This window comes from Camponotus vicinus, unplaced genomic scaffold (genome assembly GCF_025532165.1).
Source record: "Camponotus vicinus isolate PSW18456_S1 unplaced genomic scaffold, iyCamVici1.0 SCAF_9, whole genome shotgun sequence".
Classification (NCBI taxonomy): Eukaryota; Metazoa; Arthropoda; class Insecta; order Hymenoptera; family Formicidae; genus Camponotus; species Camponotus vicinus.
In genome coordinates, this window is record NW_028141981.1 from 16,775,651 (window position 1) to 16,801,222 (window position 25,572).

The 25,572-nt window shown below is 35.5% G+C and overlaps 2 protein-coding genes across 4 annotated transcripts in view; one reads left to right on the forward strand and one right to left on the reverse strand.

Annotated features, from left to right (window-relative positions):
* The window catches only part of LOC145977091 (uncharacterized), a 158,336-nt gene that overhangs the window by 21,146 nt on the left and 111,618 nt on the right, over positions 1-25,572 (forward strand). The gene's annotated exons all lie outside the window — the stretch shown is intronic.
* Positions 8,123-14,610, reverse strand: LOC145977088 (pancreatic triacylglycerol lipase-like). The gene is made up of 4 exons (XM_083108759.1): positions 13,677-14,610; positions 10,337-10,681; positions 9,955-10,197; positions 8,123-9,587 (listed from the first exon to the last, which is right to left on the reverse strand). Exons 2-4 carry the CDS (start codon positions 10,632-10,634, stop codon positions 9,172-9,174), a joined length of 957 nt encoding a protein of 318 aa, XP_082964885.1. The 5' UTR covers positions 10,635-10,681; positions 13,677-14,610; the 3' UTR covers positions 8,123-9,171.

A 25,572-nucleotide genomic window follows, 5' to 3' on the forward strand; every position in this document is an offset into this window, starting at 1 on the left:
GAGAGGCATTCTTTTTTCATATTATCCAAATTAAATTGTATTACATTAAAACCAACGATATTTAGATATATTAAATAATATTTTTGTTAAAATAACATAATTTTTTATAATAACAAGAATCAAAAGTAATAAAATAGCATCTTAATGTTGTAGTATCATGTAAAAAACAGTTTTATGGTCTTATTCTCCGCGGAAAATCGAGATTGGTCAATAGATTTTCGGCAACGTTACTCCCCCGCACAATTTCGCGGACAATACTTTGACCCCCTTTTAAGCAGGTCGATGGTGCCATCTACCTGTAGATGCATCAACTAATCAATATTCACGCATGTGTATTATATTTCTAAGTAGTCTTTGGTAGGAGAAGTCGGCAATGAGGATTCCTAATCGAATCGATAGTATGATGAAACGACGAGTATGCCTCGAAACTCATTTTATATGTAAGATAAAAATATGTAAAAGTACTCTTTTAAAAAATCGTAGAAAAATATTTAAAAAATTACATAAAAAATTGCAAAAAAATCATAACTCATCGAAAACAAAGATATGAAATAAAATATATGTGCCCAGAGAATGATCTTTTTTGACGCTGCTTTGTATCACAGGTTGCACTCTACAGGCGCATTTTTAATCTCTCTTGATTTCAAATTGAAGAAAAATATAAATTATGATCGGCATAATAATAAGGAAGAGTTTGATTGATAGTATAACGACATATATTATATCTTACATTATTTATAATTATATTATTTTAATCGTATTAATATTATTTTTATCAAACACAAGCTAAAGAAACATTGCATATTTATATTACATTAATAGATTTCCGTTTCGGTAATGTTAAGATTCATTATATTACATTAATGAGGTAAAATTGCCACAAACGAAATCTTCAATCTTAATTCAAACAATAATGAATAGCGGTTGAATCAGGAAGAGCAATAATTTCGGGGTAATGTATCGTTTTCCGCAAAAGTATCAACGAGCAAGCCGCCGCCGCAGTCGCTTACATTCGAAAACGTACGTAGATCCATTACGAAACGATATAACGATATGGCGGAGTCTATTATCTAAACAACGAGAAGCCCAGCAACGGAATCGTTACGCGGCGCGGCGGGGTTTTGCCGCGAACGTTATTGATATTCCCGGCGGCCGTCTCGCTTTACGTTGAAATTAGCCAACGGAGGAAGCTGCTGCATAACGCTGTCACGATACAAATGAGAGGCGAAGCCGTTTGCACCATCGAGTATCGATCATCCGTTCGACGAGAGCAGCTCGAACATCGTGGAATGATACGCGACTCTTTCGCGCGTCGCGGCTCGTTTAATATCTTCGTCAAGATTCGCGAAATGGCTGCAATTTACTGTCGTTGATTAATAAAGCTCGATTTTGATCCAGTTCGCGCGAGACACGTTTCCTCGCAAAACAATATAAATAGAAACTGACATAGAAGGAGAGAGAAAGATATGATATTGTGGCAAAGACATAGGTATGTTCTGAAAAATTTGTAGAAAGAAAATTTTCTTGCAATTGTTTGTTATAAAAATTGATCTAAATAAGGCATAGTTTGAATACTAAAATGGATAGACTAGGAACAAGATAGATAATAGTTTTTTCTAATTCGTAAAATGATTGATTTATGTTTTCCTCGCGATGATCGATATAAATACAGAAATAACAGAAAGAGAGTCACAGAACGAAAAGCGGAAATGGCTGTGTAAAGTGTGCACACTGCGAATGATCATTGCCAAAGCGCGAACCGACCGATCAGGCCTTCCCCGTTTGTCCAATCGATCGGGCTAAAGATTTTCAACTCTTAATTAAGATCGCGAGGACACTCGAGTTTTCAATTAAAAGGGTAGCAACGCTCCCTCTCTTGTTGTCTCTGTTCTCTCTTTCTCTTTTCTCTCTCTCTCTCTCTCTTCGCTAATTCGTATCCTTGTTGCTCCTGTTCTTTCATTCCGTCTCTTCGTCTCTTTCTCGCCCGTTCTCTTATATATTCGTTCTCTCTTGCCACGCGTTCTTTTTGCCTCGCTCGCCTGATGCGCTGGCAACATTAAATGCAATTTTGCGCAACGCATCCTCCGAGGGTACTCGGATCCCGATGGTGTCTCCCGATCCACTTTTTCCGTTTTGGCCACTTTTGTGGAGTACGCGTGCACGCGGTCGTGTCATTTTTGTTTCCGACAACGTTTCCGATTCTTTGTCGGGCGATATCGAAAAATATTTGTTGCCTCGTTACCTCGATGCTCGAGATCGCGTGCAATATTCTAACAACGGAGCGATGCTTCGAGGATTTTCCATTGGTTCCTCTGCCCATGAGCATTGAAATATTCAAACAACCACTCTATGCTGTTTCTAAATTCTTACATACCGGAAAGCAGCGTACTTTTTTAATTCTGAAGCTATACTTGTAACCTAATGGATTTGGCAAAATACGATAAAAAATCGCACACCGCGCATTTAATCGAGATATAGTTGCATGGTGAGAAGCATGAGATTTCTTTACGTTTATACGCACGTTTCAATCGGAGGAGGGGATGGAAAAGAGAAAGCGAATGCGTGTAATCAGGATAGGACCGATAGGCGGTGGTATTTTTGGCGGTCGTCCCCATCGATGCGAGTTGCGAACTGGTAACCCTCACGCAATGGCAATTTTTGCCGCATACAAAAGCGCGGAGAGAGCGTGCCGCGGCGCTTCCCACCCACGCATACACGCACGCACACGAGCGCCCGATAATGCTGTAGGATGACCATGGGACACCGGGCTGATTGGGGTGTGCAGGCGACCTATGCAGTTTAATTTATGTTGCATCACCAGTCAGTCGTATGTGCATCAATCCGTTCGCGATATCGTTTCGTTCGTGCTCCGATTCTTGAATCCTCCGCGACGGCGATGGGCGATTTTATCTTCCCAATGGCGTCTCCGTGTCTCACGTATGTACGTGTATGTATGTGGGTGTGCTCGTGCGCAAGTGAATATACACTCGCAGACATAAAGCGTTTGTAGTCAGCCATCTTTGTTAACCGTGCGTCATTACAGATGATAGGTAAAAAACCATTTTTGTTTTGGGAAATTCCAACGAATTTCCAGTGAACCTCGTTATATCATCGTTTCGCATCGCGATGATCAAAGATCATAATTAATTAATTAGTGTTGGCAAATTTCATCGAATTTCATCAAATTTACTTTGTTAGAGATAAAGATTTGTTTTATCTTGAAATTAGAGAGATCACATATTGAATTAATACCAATAATCGATATTAAAATCTAATGATCTTAGAATAATCTAATAATCTTATAATATGTTAGAATTTGGAAGTTATAAAAAGTAAATAAACAAGTTTTATGAGGAAAATAATTTCACGATTAAGAATAATTACGCACAATATCATTTATCTATTTTCATTTGTATTAAATGAAAGATCACCTGTAAAAAATTCATGTGATTCTCTTAACACGTATTATTTCTATTACATAATATTTTGCAATACGAATACATATTTTTTAACAATTATTCATAGATTGAATTATACGCAGAATTATTTTTGATTCTAAAAAAGTAATCAAGACAGCACAAAAATCCTATTGAAAGGTGCAATATGATTTTTGCTAAGACAACTCAATTCTTCCTGACTCTTACAAAACTAATGTCAATGAGTCAACATGTGATTTAATAGTCGGCGACGAATCGTATTCGTGATATGAGCCGGTAGTTTATCAATGCATCCAAGATCAAAAGAGCAATAAATAAAGGAGCGTTATATGCGCGAATCGTCGCGCGCGATGCAGGAGCGGAATTCGAGACGTGGCGCAGGAAGAAAGCTAATTAGCGCGGATCGAACCTTCGACGCTTGATAAATGGACAGCCAATATTTGGACTGAAGGTACCCTCCTCTTCATCCCCGGTCCCATTTCTCCTCCCAGCCGTCCAGCTCTTTTTCGCTTTTTATCGCCGAGTTCTTTACATTGATCGTCGTAGTCGAAGACGCGTGATGACGTACGAGGGGATTGAAAGGGGAGAGATGACGACGCGTACGCACAACTTACGCGCGTTTGGGTAAATATCTCCGTGGGTATTTACACGAGCAAGCTCGACTCCGAGATAGCCCGTGATTAATGGCCCTTCTTCAAGCTTTATTAACGACCTGTCCACCCAACCCCCACCTTGACCACTTTTGGAAAACCTCGTGTAGCCGGATTCAGGCGTTCGTCACGTATGATTTTATTCATCGCTTCCTGAAAATGCGAGAAAAATCTCGCGAGTTCTTACAACGATTTCTAGAAACTCAAGATTACCATGAATCGTACTCTTATATGCATCAAAGAATATACGATTATTTATAAACAATTTTTCTTGCCCGTAACAAACGTTAATTAGTTATCAAGCATTTATATATCGCATGCACATGAACACGCCTTATATCTTATTACGATTAATTAAATAGATTCTAGTATACTTCTGAGAATGAAAGATCCTTTCTAAATCGAGTTGAGTCACATTGAAGACCATAAGGTACCGTATAAATACACGGTAATCCTATCCGATAATAGTCGCTCGGTCAATTAAGATGACCGTCATAAGAACCAATTAAACGTAAGTGCATGACCACCCTAGCTCGGGTTACGTATTTACGATCTAAAATTATGCGTTTTCGTCGTCCACTCTCCCATTACTCGCCCTACGATTTCTTTCTCGTGCGCCTCCTCCCTTCTCGCGATTATGAAATTTCATCTACGCATCTGATTCGATATGCGCCCGCCATGTGCTCGACGCTTTATCGGAAAAACATTTCCAGAATTTTCCAGAATCTCGTATAATTAGTTAACAAAAGTCACCCATAATTGGTGCAATTATGCATATAATGCAATATTATCAGTTCATTTCCTCGGCATATGATGGATACTCTTTGGAAATGCGTAAATAATATATTTGCGTAAACGTGACGATCAGATGTGTGATCTACGTGATTAATCGCCGCGTTAATTAAAATATTCGCTTAATAAGTTCGCTTAAACGGCGGGAAAAACAGCGGGGCGATTCATTTAGCAATTATTTTATGTAGTTTGTATATACATATATGCCATTAAAGAGCACCTCGTGATGCACACTCTGATGATTACTGTATGCGTGCGCATATATAATAATACACGGACGCCCCAAAATATACGGCGACAATAACGATTCCGGTAAATTAACTGATAATGACAGATCGAATATGTGAATCGCTTTCAAGATATCTGACAAGAAGAATCTTCCAACAAAATAATTCTATTTTCTAAGATCGCACGAATGCATAAAAAATATCTCACGTACGTGAAGTAGACGTATTTCTCGAAATAAGTGACCCTTTTTTTTAAACCCTTCGTCGTTCCGGTTTCTCACATTCATAACTGGTCACCAAACGAGTCGCCGCAAAGGCACAAAAAAAGTGAAGTGCGGCAATTATTAAATATACCTACCTACCTCGAAGGGTGACCAGCGGAAACGAGTCCGTTGGTTATACACTCGCCGTGTTATTTCGCCTCCCTAATTGGAAGCTTCGATATAAGAAGATTGCTTCCGGCTAAAGATAGAATAATATTATGACGACGATCACGTTATTGTACACTCTGTACTCTTAGATTTGCATTGCTCTTAGATTCCGTAATAAGACTATCCATGATAATCATCATCGACTTTCGCGATAATACTCGTGCAATAATAGTTATCTTTCTTTTACTTAATACGTAGCTTCTTGACATTCTGTAATTTATCATTCGAAGCTATATTTTAACAAATAATAAATATTATTGTGTAATTTTTTGACTCGTAAACAAAATATTTACGTTAGTTATTTTCACACAATATTAATATATATTCTTAATCCTTTAATATAATATATATCCTTTAATATTAATATATATTCTTAATCCTTTTTTATCAAGGGATTAGAAAAAAGATATGTAACAAATAATTAAAACAGCTGTGTGAAGAAAACTAGCGTAAATATATATTTTGTTATTAGTAATAACAAAATAATGTTGTTAATGTTAATAATATTTTTTTCTAATATATATTATTAATATATACTATTATATATGTATATTGTTCTTCGTTTTTAAATATTTCTAGCAAAATATTTCAGCTTTATACAAACATACATGTATACACACACAATGGTTTTCTTGAACGACACATCAACTATAAAAGGAGCAAATAAATTCTCGTTCGGTGTCGATACTTTCAAAAAATGAACGCCAAGGGGATTGTTTTGCACCGGGAAAAAAATAGTCCCCGACAAGCTTACAACTTGAACGCGACGGAAAGGACAACACTTCCACGGTTGAGATACAGGCAACGAACGCTAGGTATGCTGATATATGGACCCGTCTCGTGTTGATAGATACCAGAAACTTTACAACTTTAATTTTTCCCTCTACGTCAATTTTGGGTTTTAATCTTGACCTACACCTCGGACAGGCCGTGTCAGACAAGAAAAGAATTATTACCTTTACAATTGAATAACGTGCTTCTCTACGTGCCAATTGTATTTGAATTTTAGGACTATGTAAATCTCATTTAAGGACTTGCACTTTCGAACATTAAAGCGAATAGATGATGTTATAATTTTTTTCGTTTTATGAAGAATAGAGAAACCGCAAATACACATACAAATATACACAAAATATATATTCTGTCTAAAACAAAATAAAATAATGCAAAATAAAGCAAAATTTAAAAGAGAAATTGATAGTTACTTAACTATATTAAATGAATACCATGACCTGTGCATAATACTCTCATAGATTTCAGAATTAATAACAAAGTTTATACTATTCTATCAATAAATTTGATCGATAATTTGACCTTATCAAAAGTCAGCACATGATTTAAGTCACTTAATAATACATAGAATGTAATAAGATTGAATTTACATATGTGAATCAAAAAATGACATATTAGATTGTGTGATACTCTAGTGATAAGGATGAAAATTGTGTTTGATATAATTGGATCTTGATATATATATACGAAGGAATACCTTTCTGTTCAAGAAAATGTATTCCTATCTGGGACGTCCTGCATCAGGATTTTTTCGGTCTGTCTATCCCAGCTCGGAACCCTTATTCATCTCAGGTGGCTGGCTTGTATCCGGCAAACCTATTGTTCACTAGTTAATGAAACTCGCTCGGCTACGCCAACTTTTATCGCAGATATTTCAATTGCGAGCGCGAACAATTGATACACACAACCTATAGATACATTTATAATGGAAACATTCGGCACCTTATCGCTTATAGATATCACGTCATAATTTAGCGATGAGAATCAATTGTTTTAAACTGAGCATTCTATATCAATTGCATAGGATTTTAAATATTAATACACGAATATCTTTTGAACATGTGTATGCATCTGTCTTTCAATTATCTCAAATATATATTATTATTTGATATACTGACAAGGCATCTTTTATGCTTCTAATGTTAATATCTAATGTAAATATTCTTTATATAACATAAATTACAACTCAGCATTTGTATTTCATTTGAATCTTACGAAACAATTCAAATGCTGTTTGATAAAAGATATTCAGTTATTAAAAGATTTTTTGATCAAAGCATCATAATTATTACAATATAACTAAGAGCAACCGATTATTATAGATTTTAGTTTTGAAATTATTTTAAATGATTTATAATTTACGACAAAAAATTTTTAAATAAGAATCTGTAATTTTAAGTACTGCATATTTTTCGACAGATATGTATCTTAATATATATTTTGCATATCCGTATATTTTTACTTCTTCAAATGTTTCCTGTATATTACACATAAGATGTATGACACATAAGATTATGTATAGAATTCTAAAAATTCTAAGGTTCTAAAAGTTTTAAAATTTCTAAAGTTTCAAATTTTTTCGCGAATTATATATCATTTAAAATGGAGTATAAAATAAAAAATGGGATATATAATAAAAGAGGCATATATTTGATATTTTGTAAAAATATAATAATTTTATTTGTACATTAGTGCTCTGTATAAATCTTATCACATTTCATTGTATTGAACATTACGCAAATGATTATGATTATCAGGCATTATAATTTCGAAAAGCAGAATATTTAACCGATTTTTCGAAGAATAATGATTACAATTAATACATTAGATATCAGTCGTAATTATCGCAGCTGCTGCGATCAACATTGTGTCTACATCTACGCTAAAATTATTTGACGAAAAAGATTCTCGTTACAAGCGAGACGGTTTCTCTTACTTTGCAAAACTGCTTTTATTTTTCTTTTTCAACTTTAGCTCGTACATTATATCAAAATGATAAATATCTGCGTCTGTTTACTTGAAACAGCCTGGAGCCTAAAATTCAACGCGCGGTTTAATCCAACTGTTTTCCGTATCGCCTTATTATCTTTGTTGCTATGCACGATATACACGAGATATATTACGATAAAATTTAATGCACCGCGACTAAGTTCGCAGCTGGTCCGAGCAATTCGCGTTTCGAGAGGCCATGTATCTCGGTGGATGTTTGCACGCGGGTACGCACCGAAGCGCGTTCGAGCTGTATGCGAGAAAACGGACAACGGAAGAGAAATTGATATGTATATTTAACGCCGACTTGGTTTGCATTTAGAACACAGAGTATCCTTCCTCCGAGTATTTTGCATTTCCAATAAAATGTTACGTTGCGTTCTGCGTCATATGAGACGTATTTCGCAAAATACATCTCTTCCCCTGCTTGCGCTTACACTGATAATTGGGTCGATGGTAAAGCAAAACGTCGCGCGGCACGCCGTTAATGCTTTGTTTTGTTCTTTCAATAAATGATACCGATGATCCAGTAGCCATCGATTTCCCGGCTTAGATGGGATTATAAGAATAGCGCGCGCGTGCGAGATACGAGAGCTTGCAATACTCGCGCTTGAAACAGCCGCTGCGGGCGGAAACGAAATTACGCACCGTGAATGCGTCCGATCGATTGCTGGGAGAAACGAGTTTAGCCCAGCGCGGATCTCCTTCCTGTTCCGCAATGAATTTCCAAATCCAGAATTCTCCGCTCTGACGGCCATAGTCATGAGTTTTTCATCTCATCTCTCTCTCCCTCTCTCTCTCCTCTCTCTCTCTATCTCTATCTTTGTCTCTCCGATTCTCTCTCTATGAACAATTATGCCAAGATCGGACCATTTGCGAACGGGAATTTTGAATTGGTCAATAGATAATAGTTACCGCGCGCATGCAATTGTGACTTATGGCCCATGAGGGATGTAGGCCTGTCGTTGCATAAGCCCCGTTTAAATTGAATGAAATTATTGCAACTTCTTCCGTGGAATCCTAACTGGCTGCTGATGGACTCGGCAAAGAATCTGAATGAACGAGCGTGAGAGCACGCGCCGCCGATATCCAGTAGACAACCGACCTGCTTTTGTCCTCCGTTAGGATAAAAATCAGAATCGCCGATCGCTGTCAACAAACCGAGGAGACCGCCATTCGTATGAATGATCTCCACGTACTGCGCGTCGCCGCTCGATATTCTGGATCCTGGACCTGCTAAATAAAAGCCGGGCAAAGCTGGATCCAGTCCTGGAATGGCATAAGTTCGCGTTATGTCATTGGATATTTATAATTGATATCGATATAACTAACATGACTAATATAACTTTATTTAATGAAAAATAGAATATAAATATCACGAGTATTATGACATATCTACATTAAAATAATATATCATAATAAATATTTGTTACAAAAAGAAGTAAAAAATAATACTTAAAAAATCTCTCGAATCTATAAAATTTAGTGATATTCGACAAGAAAGTAATTTATTATACGCTTACGTACATGATTTAATTAATTAGGATATAAAAAATAAATATATAGCACTTTTTTTTTTTGCGTAAAATATTTTTGGTCGAAGACTTTAAATTTATGTAATTCATTAAAAACTTACCCACAACGAAGCTAATTTCGCTTTGAGCATTGCGAGCAGCCAATCCAGCTACATGGGCACCAAGAGAGTGACCGATCAGTATGGTTTTCGACAAATCCATCCCTTGCTCTTCGAGGAAATCAATCATGGTCGAGATGAATTGACCGACCATGCTAACACGTTTGCTAGCCCAAATATAAGGCCTCATGCTTATCTTGCTCCAATCAACGACAATAACGTTACAATCCTCATTCTTCACATAAGCTGCAGCATAAAAAACAATAAGTTGACAATTTAAGACAAGCTGTTTTGATATTATCTTCTGATGTAATTAGACTTTATATTTATTTATATAAAGAAATCGCATTCTGTATTTTTCATTAATAATTCAAATCCATCATACCGTCGCGAATCAGAAGACATGCTGAGCTACTCCGAGAATTCATCCATCCATGAGTTATAAAACGTGTTGGTTTGGTAGGATCAAAACTGCTATTCTTCAAAACATCCTTATCATTAATGTAAAGTGTTTTTGGTATAGCAGGATTGTTTTTCGTGTATAAGAAGAACAAGACACGATTTGCGATATCCATTTGAGTTTCGTCTAAACTCTCTACGTCGTCATCCAATGTTAGTTCCACCAAATTCTCGTTATCGTCATACACGTACGCTATCGTTTTTTCAAATATTGCATAATCCATTGAAGTAAAGATATCATTATTATAAGATTTTTCTTCCACTGAAAGTCCTACAATCCGGATATAAAATTCATAACGTATGACGTTATGTAAAATGAAAAAAGACATCTTCTTGTTGAGTGTCATTGAATTTTATAGATTTTTAGTACAAGAATTTTATTTTTCTATTATTTTTCGCAGGAAAATATCATAAAATATTTTTAATATAAACGTGTCATTACGCTCGAGATATTTACATTTCGAAAATATCGAGTTTCTAAAATATATTCTATTATATAAAATTTTGCTATCGATTTTCTTTAAAAAACTGATTCTTTAAAAAATTTACTTCCAAGAAATAATAGAAATAAGAAAAAGAGAGAAATATATATGTCATATAAATAAAATAAAAATATATTGCACGCAACGAATTTATATTTCTATTTAGATTTTAGAAACTCAATGTGTAAATGTAAAATAGCGTACAAATTCATCTTTTTCTTAGAGAAAATAGGCAAATATTTTTACCAGTCGCGGCGCAGATAAGCAAGAGATCAATCAAAACACGTGTCTCCATGTTTGTCGTTATTCTGCTACTAACATTGCTTGTACAGCTGTTTATAAAGCGATTATATATTCAGCTATCTTAATATACAGTTATCTTAATGGACAATTTTAATGATAAGATAAATTCCTATCTCTTTATTTTGCAATTGTATATATTTTGCAACTATGTGATTGCTCGATAATATTTGAAATATCCAGTCTATGTTACATTCACATCAATATTTATACGCATATTTTCTGAATTCTAAAATTTCGTTTATCTTGTGCTTTCAATAGTCTACATCAACTACTTTTTGAAATATCTCTCTCTCTCTCTCTCTCTCTCTCTCTCAAACAATATATAAAAGGATATCAAATGCAAAACAGAGTTATAATCATCTGAATTCTATTGCAATTAAAAAAAAGAATTTGATAAAGAGGATTCATGAGAAAGAAGATCTCTGAAAGACAATGCTTATTTATTATCGCGAACAAGCTCTAATACGTTTAAATATAATATATTTTGAAAGATGTTTCACACAATGAGAAAGTAGTTATCGATATAAGAAATAATTATCAAATTTAATAAAATGAAAAAAATTAGTATGTATAAATCTTGATTATATTTGATTATCAGATATTAACATCTTAATTTTTAATTTATTATAAACGTTAATTATAAACATAGTGCCTTCAGGAAAAATAATAAAATATATAAAAAAATTAAAGTGCTATTCCTAAATATTAAGGAAAGAGATTAATTTCTATAAAAAAATATAAATTTATAAATGATGATACTATACAAATTTACAAATGATAAATAATAAGCGAATGTACTTAGATAAAAAAAACTTATATTTTTTAATTTTTAAGAGAAAAAGTGAGAAAATATTAAAAAAAAATATATTATAAAAAAAATTTGAAAATGAATAATTAGAGCAGATAAAGAAATAGAAACAATTAATTAGTAAAATAGAACGATATTTAAATAAATTTTAAAAAATTTATTTATTATTAATAAGGAATTTACAGAAATCATACATTATTCATTGAAACAATTCACAAATATAAAAAATCAAATATACATGAATATAACATATACATGTAGTCAGAAAAAAATTACTTATCTTTAAAGTACGCACAGTTCAGTATTTTGAAACACATTATATTTAAGAAGAGATTATTTATCACATTAATAATATCAATTTTGATAAGATATCATTTATTTTTTCAAAGTCATTATCCTATTCGCATTGTCTGATTCTACTATCATATTGAATTTGTCATTTATCCGTATGTGTCATGTGAATTTGTTTCAATCTTTGTAGATTATTCGATGCGATTAATCAGCAAATGATTTAACTTAACAAAGCTTTATTAAGATTTAAAAAAATTTAAAAATTAAAAGGAGGAATCAAAAGTAATGTAGAAATATTAATGGATATTTTATCAAACAGAAAGATATAGAGAGAAAGAGTGAGAGAAGAACTGCATGCAAAACACTAAAAATATGAAAATGCAAATTAATACAGCGTAATAATTCGATAAATCATTTAAATTTAAATAATAAATGTATTTAAAATACAATATATAATTAGTTAATTCACACACACACATACATATTCTCTATAAAATCTCGATATATCCCTTGAAAGAGTTTAATATTTTAAGTAAATTATTATTCTCTATATATTATTATATTAATTATCGAGTTAATATCGGGTTAATGATATAATTAAGCTATCAAGTAAATGGAGTTTTTACGCAATTCACGCTTTGACTGTAACTTTATTTTGGACAATCAATCATTTGTATATCAATCTTGTTATCCGCATTATTAATCATTCTTATAAAACATCGATAAATATTAATTATTCACATATATATTGACTTTTTAATCGCGTTTTAAATACTATTTGCATTAAATATATATTTATATGACAACATGATATGTGTAAGAACAAATACGTTCACTTTCAAAAGATAATAATTTTATGATATAGGGCAAAATATAGATAAGATTTAAAAGCAAACTCTCCAGAAATAAATATATTTTCTTCGCTCTCATATTAAACCTAATTTAGTAAACAATACTTAAGTATATATATATGATACATATAATATATAAAAAATTGATATTTAAAAAAATAATAAATATTGTGTTTAAGTTTATATATTTTAATACGTCAGCGAATTAAAAAGATATTAATATGTCAGTTTGTCAAATCGATACGTTTAATTCACAGCAATAATATTTTTTTATCGATATTAATTTAAGATGTCAGAATATTGGAAAAATACATCGAGTTTATAATGTGACTATATCGATGCTTATCTATAGTATAATCAAAACACATTTCGCGACATGCATAAATCTCAGACGAGCATCAATGTCAAACATCTGACGTGGATTTCCGATAATAGACGATATCGGAACATCTGTTTGATCAATCGGTATTTCGCTCTGCATACGTCTTCGACTAGCAATATAGAGAGTGACACGTGAGAGAAACAACTTACATGTATGTTAAATGACTAGGAAAACGGTCTTCTAAACACGTGTTTTCCCACCGAGACATTTAATTCGCTCGTGCTCGCGGGTTTTATTCGTAATTGAGTCCTACGGTGTGGCCCCCGTGTCGCGCGTTTACGTAAATTTTAAAATATTCTAATTAGTATAATGAAATTAGCGCACTTATGAAAATTTCGTAGCATTAGCCGGTACGAGGAAGGCGACGTTAACGTGTCTATGAAAATTTTCATTTGCACATTGACGCGAGAGACTGTTAAACGAGCGCAGGAGGATTAAGAGACGGAAACCTGTTGTGGCGTGTGTTCTTTTTAAAAGCCGCGGCGGGTTCTCGCCCTCGGCGGTTACATTTCTCAGACAGAGAATCAAACAGGTTCGCTCGCACAGTGCGCGGGATAAAAAACCAGTTTTAACGATCCGCTTGAAATTTTTATTGTACACAGTGCGCGCTTCGCGGGATGCATCCGATACAAATATTACCCGATCTGTAGCGGCTATCGCCTTTGTTCCGGTGCGTTTACAGATGTTGAATATTAAAATGAGATAGGTTTATCGGAAAAATCATATCGGAATGCGATCGGCTTGCGTTTTCCCGCAAACTTTTCATTTACTTTCGACTATCACGTTATTTGCAGATTGATGTACTCTAATATAATTATCGGTAAGTTCATATTAGTAAATATTATTATATTACTAGACTTCTCGTGTAGAGATTTCTGTCAAGAATAAAAGAAAAGGGAAAAGAAAAATATATATTGATAAGCCAGATTTTCATTTCTTTTTTTGAAGTCCTCTCGAAAATTGATTTTTTTCCGTGAATAAAAAAAATATAAAAATTACTTTTTATATTTTTCAGCAAAACGCAGGTTACTATGGTAGATTCGTACAAAATTATGCTTAGATGACCGAAGACTCGACGTTCACGGTACAAGCGCTTGCGTGAAGCTCGAAAATGAGGGGGAGAACGGGGGGGAAGCAAAGTGGGTGGTGGTCTGGGGGTTGGACGGGGAGAAAGGGGGAAGGGGGTCGGAGCTGTGAAAGCGAGGGCGCCTGCAGTGACTAGCCTCCATCGATTTACCGTGCGACGCCATCTTGCCACCCTACGCCACGGGGGTTGACCACCCCTCTGCCACCCCCCTGTCCCCCTCGCCACCGCCGCCCGTCGGGGTCACCCCCCTCGAGGCAGAGGCAGACATTTTGAAAAATGATTCCGAAAGTCATCGTGGCTCGCACTGGCGTTTTTTTAGCGGGCTCGACCCGGCCCGACAGACGTCCCTCTCTCTTTTTCGCGCTCGGTCTTTCGCACTCGAAGGGCAAGGGAAGAAAAAGCGGACGCGCGACAAAAAGAGGAAAAACTATCGCGGCAAAAGACGCGGAAATAAATGAGCGCATTCTCGTTGGAATCTGCGTATCCTGGTTATTAAGCCTTAAGTGATGAGATTTTCGCGATACGCACACTAGCCATAACAAAACGCGCCAACGTGTTTTTATCACATCAAGTCGTTTCCTCACAAATAGCAGGATTAATCATCGCTGCGTTTATATCTGAAATTATTATATTTTTTTAAGGTATATTTACGCGATAGCGATATATCTTTAATTTTATCGCAAAAACGTCAAAAATAATTTTAAGATACAACCGCAATGTATACAAATAACTAAAATAGTTCTGTATTATATGCCTATTATATGTCTTTGATTTTTTGCTGAAATATTGAACTACCAAGGGAAACGTGTTATTTTGTTCTACTTTAATCTGTAACGATATCGTCGTTGCGTCGAGAATTTATGATTACCGCTATATAGCACTGTGTCGAGATATCTGCAATTATGCACATGAGTAGTTCTATTTGTGTTTAAATATTAAACAGTTGACTTTCTGGAATTACTTATTTTCACTGAAGCTTTAATTTCCGTAATTGCAGCCTCGATATTATGCAGGGTGACTCAAAATTTGTGTTCTATAAAATGCAATAGTAACATCATGGGTATAAATATCGATGTCAAAAAATATCGAATTAAATCTTTCAGAAAATTATTCTCAAATAATCATTACTTTTCTTACCAGTAATTTAACGATTAGATTGAAAAGAGTACTTAAGAATATCTCGACAATTTACGGAAAAGACGTAATATTTTAAATGGACGGTTGCAGCCTGTGGCTGGACATTCTGAATCAAAAGAGGCGAAAGACAAAGGTCGACAGGAGAGAAAGATTTCAATCGCGTCTACCAATCGTGGAATAAACAATACGGGCTTTCGAGAATGCACAGTGCGGTCGATCAGCTCTCGATTAATCAGAAAAAAAATTCTTGTTTTCGCAAAAAAGAATCGCTATTCGAGACGATGGTGCAGAGACGAGGGATTTTAAAGTCTCGTGTAGAAAGAAAAAAAGAGATGCAATGTGTAGAAACAAAATATATAAAATCTAATAAAAATAAATCTCTTCCATACGAGGGAATAATTTATCAAATGATATTTATTTGCAGCATCGTTATTATTATAATAGCGTTCCAATAAAAACGATGATATAAGTTGGCGTACTTTTTTAAACAACGTTCTATTTATATTCCACTCGTGGCGATCTGCATTGCGACGAAAGTATGTCAAATAGAATTTGTAATACGTACTTTTTTGAATTCATGACAATGCAACATAAAAATTATAAGAATATATTCAGAATAAATAAGAATAAAAAAAGAAAGAAAATGTCTCAGTGAAACTCGTGAATGATGATAAAAGATAAGCATTCAATTGATAAAGAGCAAAAGATATGAAAGAAAGAAGTGATGTAAATAAATAATATAAAATAAGTTTCATCTGAAAACAACTCTCAATTCATGCAGAGGTTATCACAAAAACAGGCTTCACGTGCGCGTCCGCAATTGAATTTCGACGAGAATAATGGGCGATCGACAAATTTACAGAGTGGCAGTACATCGTCCTCGTTGCGCAATTATATTTTTATATCATGCGTTTTACATATGCTTTACATTTAATTAATGAATGGCTACGTGCAACGATAACAAGCTACGCGTGGCCCTTTTCCTGTATACGGCGTACAGTGAAAATGGAAGAAAACAAGTTCAAAGTATTCGCGACACTTTGAACTTGATTGAGAAGAAGAATACAGTAGAATATAATTATGTTTTAATCGTACATCACACATTCTGAGAAATATTATGTAATTACAACATCGAAATAATACAAGGTAAAAAGACGCACCTACATTCAATTTATCGATCACGATGTCGAGATCGATATTTGCATGCAAAAAAAATTGAAGAGCTTCTCCAAATAATTATGAAAAGAAACTCAGGATCAAGGAAGAATAATATTCGAAGCAGAACGATGAGACACAAGTAAAATCTATCGTATTATTCTTCTTCTACTACTAGTGAGCTCGACGAAAAATTAATGTAAATACAAATATTGCAGGAAGGAACTAAGATCTGCTTGTTCAAGCGATATAATGGAAAAAGGACGTATTGCGCGGCTGTCCTAAGACGCAAGAAGTGACGCTCGTTGGACCTTCGTGCAAAAATAGATTTTGCGCTCGTACCGGTAATTGAATTTCGTGGAGGATAATGGGCGGCCGACAAATACGCGCGGTCGCGTTAGATCGCTTTCGATGTGTGGCGCGCGGGCATTCAGCCAGGCCAGGATGGATCCTTGATGGCTAGATTTAAAAAACCGTCCCCGTTTGCCACCCCCTCCCCACCCGCCGTCCCTACCGTCCCGTTCTCCGCGTATATAGCCGTCGCCATGTGTTACGGGGGTGGCGGCTCTTCGTAATGGTGGTATTTGTGATGGTAGTGGTGGCGGTCCAGTCGGCGGCCTCTATATAACTGATGGTGCTTCTGAGTGTCAGGGCCAGGCTGTCCACTTCTTTGCGTGCACGTGTGTGCGTGCATGTACGCGCGTCCAGGCGATTTGCACGTTGGCCAGTTTCTAAGTATAGCTAGCGTACGAATTATATACAGGGTGTCATGGCTACCTCGCAGCTTTCTTTATATATGTATGTATTCTTGAACAATTTTTGAGACGATTTGTCTTGTAATAAGCACGTTGAGATATCAAAAAGTTCTGGAGTAAACGGCTGTAGCAAGGCTTAAGAATGAAAACAGATAATAAAACTTTAATATTAATAGAAATTTGAGATTTCTGTGAAAAAATATTCGAAATTATATCCAATTTCGTTGCAAAATCAAAGAATTTAAAAGCTGAAAAGATGAATTTATATCGAATCAAATTATTATAATATATAATATATAATAATTTATATCGAATCATTTCCGTTAAAGAAAGCTTGATATTATTTTAATCTAAAAATTTTGTCAATAAAAGAAAGCACAAATAATTAAGTACATTTTATATTTAACAGGATAAAAATTGAATTTACCTCAACAACAGGAAACTATCTATTTTAGGGTAGTAATTGAATATTTTTTATGAATAATAAAACCTTCTAGATTGTGATTAAGAGATTAAGAAAAGCGTTTCTGATAAAATTACATCATGCTTAAGACAAGTGATACATAAAAGATGAGACGTGTTTTACAATTTCAAGAAGAATATAATCTCGCTAGAGAAAATAAAAATTATTCGACATATTAAATATGCTCTTCAAGATACATGTCACTCCAAATATATGCATCGTATCAATTATATAATTTGATAATTAGCTGATAATTAGTTGATAATATCTAAAAACTAATGAGGTTTTTATCAGAGTTATCTTTTCTCAACAGGAACATTTATACAACGCTGTCTTATTAAATTTTTATTCTTTGAGATCTCTCTCGCGATGGAATTAACTGTCTTATTTAATAAAGCTTTCTTTCTGATATTTCAATCTTCATAATTCCAAGCATATGTCATATCAATTACGAATCGTTAATTGCTGTCCGAAGACCGATCAGCTTCCAAGCAGGAACTTAATCCGCTCGGAGAATGTCTCTGCCTTATCGAGATTATTTTCACTCGAAGCTCTGCGGCTCTCGCCGTCGCGTGTTTCCATGGGATTACCCGTTAAGCGGCGCAAGTAGAACTCCGGCTTCATCGGTGATATTGAAAAGAAAGGTGGGAAACGTAGTGGACGCGCGGTGTAGAGGGCGAAAATAAAAGAAAACGCAGTTGGTGCGACGAGTCAATTAAGGTCGATCGAGAAATCGTCCTCCGCCTCCCGTGCGCGAACACGTGCATAAATGTGTATACATACACACATATACACATATATATGTATATGTATATGATGGATCTATTGAACAGCGAACGAGAGGGAAGCCGCCAAGCGTGTAAACCGAGCGAGTGCAAAAGAGAGGCCGAAAGGCTGCGGGGGAGGAGGATGCAATGTGGGGATATCCGGGGTCAAACGTTAATACACCTACACAGGAACGAGTGAAGGAACGATGCCAGGTCCAATCCTCCTGACAATAATCGGATTGATTAAAAGTCGCCGTCGTCCACCACTATCATCGCCACTGCCACGTACTGGATCGCAGGCAAGTGCAACTCGATTGTGCGAGTGTGTGGATACGCAAGCGCGATTTATAGGCGCGTTTTATATGCACGCGTGTGCGTATTCACCCTATACGCATGTACGTGAAATCGTAGTGTCCGTATGAAAAGCACCATATTGTTGCGTTTGCCGTTAATAAAGTCATAATTGCGCACGGCCAGATTGTACTTTATGACGCGACATTGATGTAAAAATCCTTGAGCACGTGAGTCGAGAAGTATGTATATATTCTGATGCAAACACTGCGATGGACTCGTCGACTATAAAACTTAACGGCTTACACAATTAAAGAAAGATCTGATGGACAATGGTATCAGAGAGTCAACTGGAACTTATCTTGCTGTTATCTCTTCCTATGGATAGAAAAAGAGAGAGAGGGGGAGAGAGAGAAGGACCGTCCGTTGGTTGTTAGGCAATCTCGTAATTATTCACTGGGAGACGCGACTGTATCAAAGCGGCGCTCTAATTCCATTAGGACCGAGTAAGATAACCATGATTACAGCGGGTTTGAAAGGTGACCAAGGGACGAAGAGTGAGATGAGTCGCTCGAAGTATATAGGATATGGCGAAGATAGAAACCAAGGTAGCGGATCGATATTTTTGACTGCAATTTAGTCTGCATTTAATCAACGTTTAATCACCTCATCAACGGGCCAAGTTAATCCGAGCGTGCTACCTACCGTTGCAGTCGCCTTTATATATGCCCTAGCACGACGACGCCATGTTTAAACTCATCATTATTCGGCGCACTAATAGAGCTGCACCGAGGAAAATTCTGTCGGGATTCTGACTCGTGTAAAAAGGTAAGCGTGCCGCCCTGAATAGCGATCGAATCCTAAAAGGTTACATGTTCAAATCGGCGCACCCAGAATCAGAGAGAACGTTATATTTTATAAAGTTTTATTTGCGGTATTTTGTAAAATAGAGAGAGAAGAGCACTCTTGCATATAAACGTTTTCTTCAAAATAGATATTTTGTAAGGAATATTACATATCTAAATCGCATCCAGCAAATTTCATAAAAAACTCAAGAAATGAAAACCGAAACAGAGATATTCACGAAATATGGATGTCTAGACTAGAATGAATGAAAGTTGTATCGCGTCCTCTAGTTACAATTATAATTCTCAAAATATAAATATTTCGTCGTCAAATATTACGATCAACTATGTAATTTAGAATAGATTGCAACCAAAAGTTTGAAATTTTATCGCAACATCTTCTCTTAAATCCTAAATAAAAGAGTCCTTTCCAAAATAATAGTAAAACTAGTAGACCGTCCTTTTAATTGTGTAAAGAAATTAACGCAGTAAAGTCTGCTTCGCATTTAGCCCTTTATGGGCCGCAGAGTCGTTTCGAAGGTCTAAATTACCAAGGGCCGGTCCTTCGAGTTTAGGACCGACCCCGTCTCAACCGGGGTTCTCCATTCCCTTCGGTCCCTTAACGCCTGGCGCGGTTGCCGACCTCTATAAATTCCCTCAGGATTTTTCTTTTCTCTACTTGCCTTAATTAAAGCTCACCCTTGCTAGCCGGCACGACTACGCCTATGGACCTGCCCTTTCGCGTCACGTTTATTCCAGCTATGACATTTCCACTCCCGACAGATACACGACTCAGACTAAATGTCAGACAGAACGAAGGATGTCGAGCCATTTAAAATTACATAACGATATATCATTACACAAAAATATACTTGCGTTGCATTTTATCTTGTCGTTTACAACAAGTATAGTTTTATCAAATGTCTCACAAAATTTTAATTGTGCAAGAAAATATAGATATATTTTTTAGGTATTTTTTAGCATGATTAAAATAAAAAAAAAGAATAAGAACTTGCATTCTTTTCCAAAAGAGTTGTAAATTAATTATTAAAGTTAAAAACTCGAAATATTTAAAATATCATTAATAATTTAAAGTCTTTAATAACCGGTTATCTGCAAAATATGCTGCGTATGCCATTGCAATAAACCATTTTGTTTGCATATACTTAAACATCTAAAGAACTTTGCATAAGTTTGAACGGCCATTTCGCAGACACCCGGTACCTTCGTTATTTATTTGCAAAAAGTCCTCTCACATAGCGAAAATGCCATTTTCCGTCGTAGCCGGGAAAGTTTTGCGAGTCGAGAGCGTAAGGAATTCCTTAAGCTAAAAGCATACGTGTCCCCATCCCCCGGTTTAAAAACTTTCACCCCTTCTACGCGAGCGCGCTGGCGTGGGTGGTTGTGAAGTAGTTCGAAAAGTTTTCGCGCGCAAAAAGCCGAGCTTTCCGCACTTTTCTTCGTCGCCTGCGCGAAAGGATGCGCGCGGTAGCACGAAGGAGGGTAAAGTCGTAGAGCATGGTTGGGGTGGAGGTGGTCGTGCGATGTTAGTGGCGACGATGACGTTGGGGGTGGCATCTGAGGGTTCGAAGAAGTAGTTTCGAGAGTGGGGAGATCGACAGATAAGAGAAAATGGCAATGAGGGAGACGAAGCGAGATAGCGAAGAGTGGGGATATCAGAGCCTTCGCAGAATGGGATATTAGAATTCTTAGGTGAATAGCTGTGGAATACTTCAACAATTAATTTTAGTGTTCTAAGCGGAGATGGGAGTTTTTGTTTCGACTCGGTATATATAAAAAGAGAGTGCGAGTTTTATTTAATTTTATATTTTCTATAAAAATTCTCGCTCGAAACTTTTTATAAAAAAATTAAGTACTCTGAAGAGAATCTCATGTGGTTATCTACCTTTATATACTATATTTGTAAACATCAGATTTTAAAATATACAGTTGTATAATTATCAAATGTTATGTACATCTCTTTACAAAATCTCTTAATTCCTCTCTTAAATACGCATCAATAGAATAGAATATTTTATACAATTTTATATATAATTATCTAAAATTATATTTTTTTCTATATTTCTTTCAACGGTCTTTTTTCTGCTCTAGTATTTAACATATGAATTAATAAATTGCTATTTCTATAATATAAACTTACAAAGAATTCTCTTAAGTACATACTCGTTAATAAAAATATATTTGTTTCATTATTTATATAGAATGTTTATATGAAATTAAATATATGTTCTCTGATTTATATTAAATTATGTATTGTTGGAACAAAAATTAATAAAAATTAAAAATTTCCATTTCATAAAGAGACGCGTGTGTTTATGGATAGTATTTAAAATTATAAATTAATATTTTAAAATGAAGACAGATATCTGCCTTTTTTGGCTGGATATTTTAAATTTTTTACTAAGACGAGTCATGAGTTTCGGCAGACGTATATAACGAATGGAACCAAGCACCTTCATTTTGGAATAAACGGCTCCAGGATTCTAGAGCGAATTCTACGAGATCGCACCTTCCAGATAAGTGTGCGCGTTTACATAGGGCACATTGCAGGTGCAAACGGGGTTCTATTGGTAAACCGTGGTAGGTGATAGGGACACACAGGCAGGGTGGCATCACGGAGTACCTATGTACAGGACATGTAGTGAAAGAGGATCGGCGAGCTAGAGCGAGCGACGGGTAGCCGCGCGGTGAACTAGCTGCTATCCTCGAGAAGCTTTTGCAAACCGAGTCGAACTTGTCGCTTGCGTTGTGTGCGGTGCTGATGGTGGGGAAACTGGTCGGTCGATGCGCTCGGTCGCTGCCGGAGCTGCAGGGGGCTGTTTTTGCGGGTGTGGCTTAACGCACCCCCTGTCGTCCCACTGACCCTCGCCTCCTTGCCCCAGGAACTACCAACCCTTCTCACCGCGCTCAACTACCTAACCACCCTCCCCCCCTTCTCCCCTTTGCCGCTCGCCCGTAGTCCTTGTATTCGCCTTCCTTCCCCCTTACCTATTCTCACCCTCTCACCCCCTCCGCAGACTAGTGCCCGATTCTAGCCCCCGAGGGCGACCATGAGCGCGAAACTAGAGTTTGCCCAATCGCGTCTACGTGATCAGCAAAGTATACTTTTCGGGAAATGCGCGTGAAATATGGGGAACGACTTTCCGCGACTTTTACGTGCCCGCCATACCAGTCCAACTACACCATCCGATGAATTTGCACGCGTTGTTTGTATGTAGTCTCGATAGCGCGTGCTATATTCCGACTATTACCGGAGTTTCGTACATGCATTCGCGAGATTAACTTTATGCTCAGTTTGATGGCGAAAGAAATTGTAATCCTCTCTGAATGCCGTGAATAATATTCCACACACTCTTAACTTTCCTATATTTTTAATACTTTGAACTTTTTTTATATTTTTACATGCAAATCTATAATGGAATTAAAATAAATAAACGCATACATGTAATCAAAAAATTATGTCACATTTTTAAAATTTATGATCAATAAATTTCGCATACAATATAAATAGAGCGAATATGATATGTAAAATCAAATTGATTATCTTTTTTTAACGATTTTAATTGATTCCCTCCAGTACGGCAATTTATAAAGTGCACACTTAAGAAAACATCTGATAGAATCAAGAATATTTGTATAACTGAACAGATACGATCAGATTGCAATCAAAGAAATTAAATTTATCGCATTGATTATAGCGCGATAAATTAATCATGTATCGAAATTGATCACTAATATAATATATATAGTAGCTCAATGTCTTAAACATTCTTCTATTATGTAATATATAATTTCAATCTCTATAAATTTCTTGTAAAAAGTATAAAATTAGCATGTTAATGATATAAAAAGAAAGAGAAAAAAAAGATTTCTTTAATATTTGTATTAAATACTAAAAATATATCTATATGAAAAACTAGACATTCTTAAACATAATACATAAAAATGATTTCATAAAAGAATTTCTATCGAAATTTACAAATATAGGTTTTATCAGATCAGTTATTATTAACAATTATTTGAAATTATTATTAACAAGTATTTGAAATAAATTAATTTTAAAGATAATTGGTAAATTTTTTAATAAATAAAAATATTTTTTCTTAATAAAAATATGTTATATCACTTTATTATTTTCAAGCAAAATTATCTTCAAAATAGTTGATGAATTAATTAAATACAGTTCATTGTCACTCTCCATTTTCGACGTATTTGAATTAATAGATTTTCAATTAATATTTTAGATAAAATCTTTTTGTATATTTTAGGTAATATTTTAGGTGACATTTTATTTCGTTAAAAAAGATATTCAGAATAATCGATTAAAAGTTCTTAAATATAATATAAGCGAGTAAACTCATTTCGTAATAATATGACGTGTAGAAGAAGTAAAAGCAAGCAGATCTAAAAATTCAAAAAATCGACTAATATCAGGTGTTTTATGCATTAAAAAGATACTCGCATCTACTTTTACCTTCGCGAAATACCCTAATTATTATAATTTTCCCCAATTAGTGCTTTTAGTCAAAACAATAAGCTTTCATTCTCGCGATTTCACGTCTCGCTCGCGCTGTCCATTATAAGACGTGTCGCGGTCAGAAATAAAATAAAAAGGAACTGCGGGAAATATATATTCGTGACATTGAAACAACGTCGATTTTTATTGTGGACTAGTACGCGGGCCACGGCCATTGCCCGACACGGTTTCGATTGTTGCTTTTCTCTCTCCTCATCCCGTTCCCTTTCCCTCTTTCCACCCTCTTTTTTTTCGCTTCTCTGCGTCGCGTCGCGACACACGAAAACAGCTGTTACTTTACCGCTGGTCGACGCGCCGCGCGTCGTCGCGCGGCGGCGCAAACGCGAATTCGAATTCGCTCTTTTTCAATGCGCGTGCCACACGCATACAGAGCTACGGTACTTCGACCCCCTGTGGTAGGTGCATCGACCATATACTGCACCGACGCGCCTGTAATACGACTGCATCACCTCTCGCCACGGCCCTGACCGCGCGCATCGTATTTTTCGTGCGCGAAATCGGCATGCCTCTCGAAAAACCATAAGAGCGTGCGAACGCGTCTATAAATGTTCATGTGCGTTACAAATTTCACTCACGCGTATACGTGGAAAATAGGCGCGTCGAAGATTTCTCATTATTAAAATTTACGGTTACGCATCCCAAAGTGAAATCAACGCTTTCGCTTTTACGCGAAAAAAGATTGATGAAATAAAGACGATAAAATTGATTTTTTCGTTATTTCTTATTGCGACAAAGTTTGACATTTACTTGAAAATGATTATTATTCTTATCCCTCACAATAAGTGTTATATGAATAAATAACACATAGTACATCATATGATTACGCAAGTAATATTGTGAATAAATTGTAAACACTGATCAAATTAAAACAGCTGGCTTTTCTTAATAAATAAGGCCAAACGAGACATGTGCTGCTGAATGATGATTAACCGTGTGACTAATTAGAAGAAAAAAAGTGAGTCTGTACTCAGAAACGCAAACATAATT

What these genes read in the sequence shown, in the direction of transcription:
- LOC145977088 (XM_083108759.1), bottom strand. Translation starts at nt 10,634, where the DNA reads ATGGATTATGCAATATTTGAAAAAACGATAGCGTACGTGTATGACGAT. An exon ending in ATGTCTTCTGATTCGCGACG is followed by an intron (nt 10,198 to 10,336) that starts GTATGATGGATT and finishes TTTATGCTGCAG; the next exon opens with CTTATGTGAAGAATGAGGAT. An exon ending in CGAAATTAGCTTCGTTGTGG is followed by an intron (nt 9,588 to 9,954) that starts GTAAGTTTTTAA and finishes ATGCCATTCCAG; the next exon opens with GACTGGATCCAGCTTTGCCC.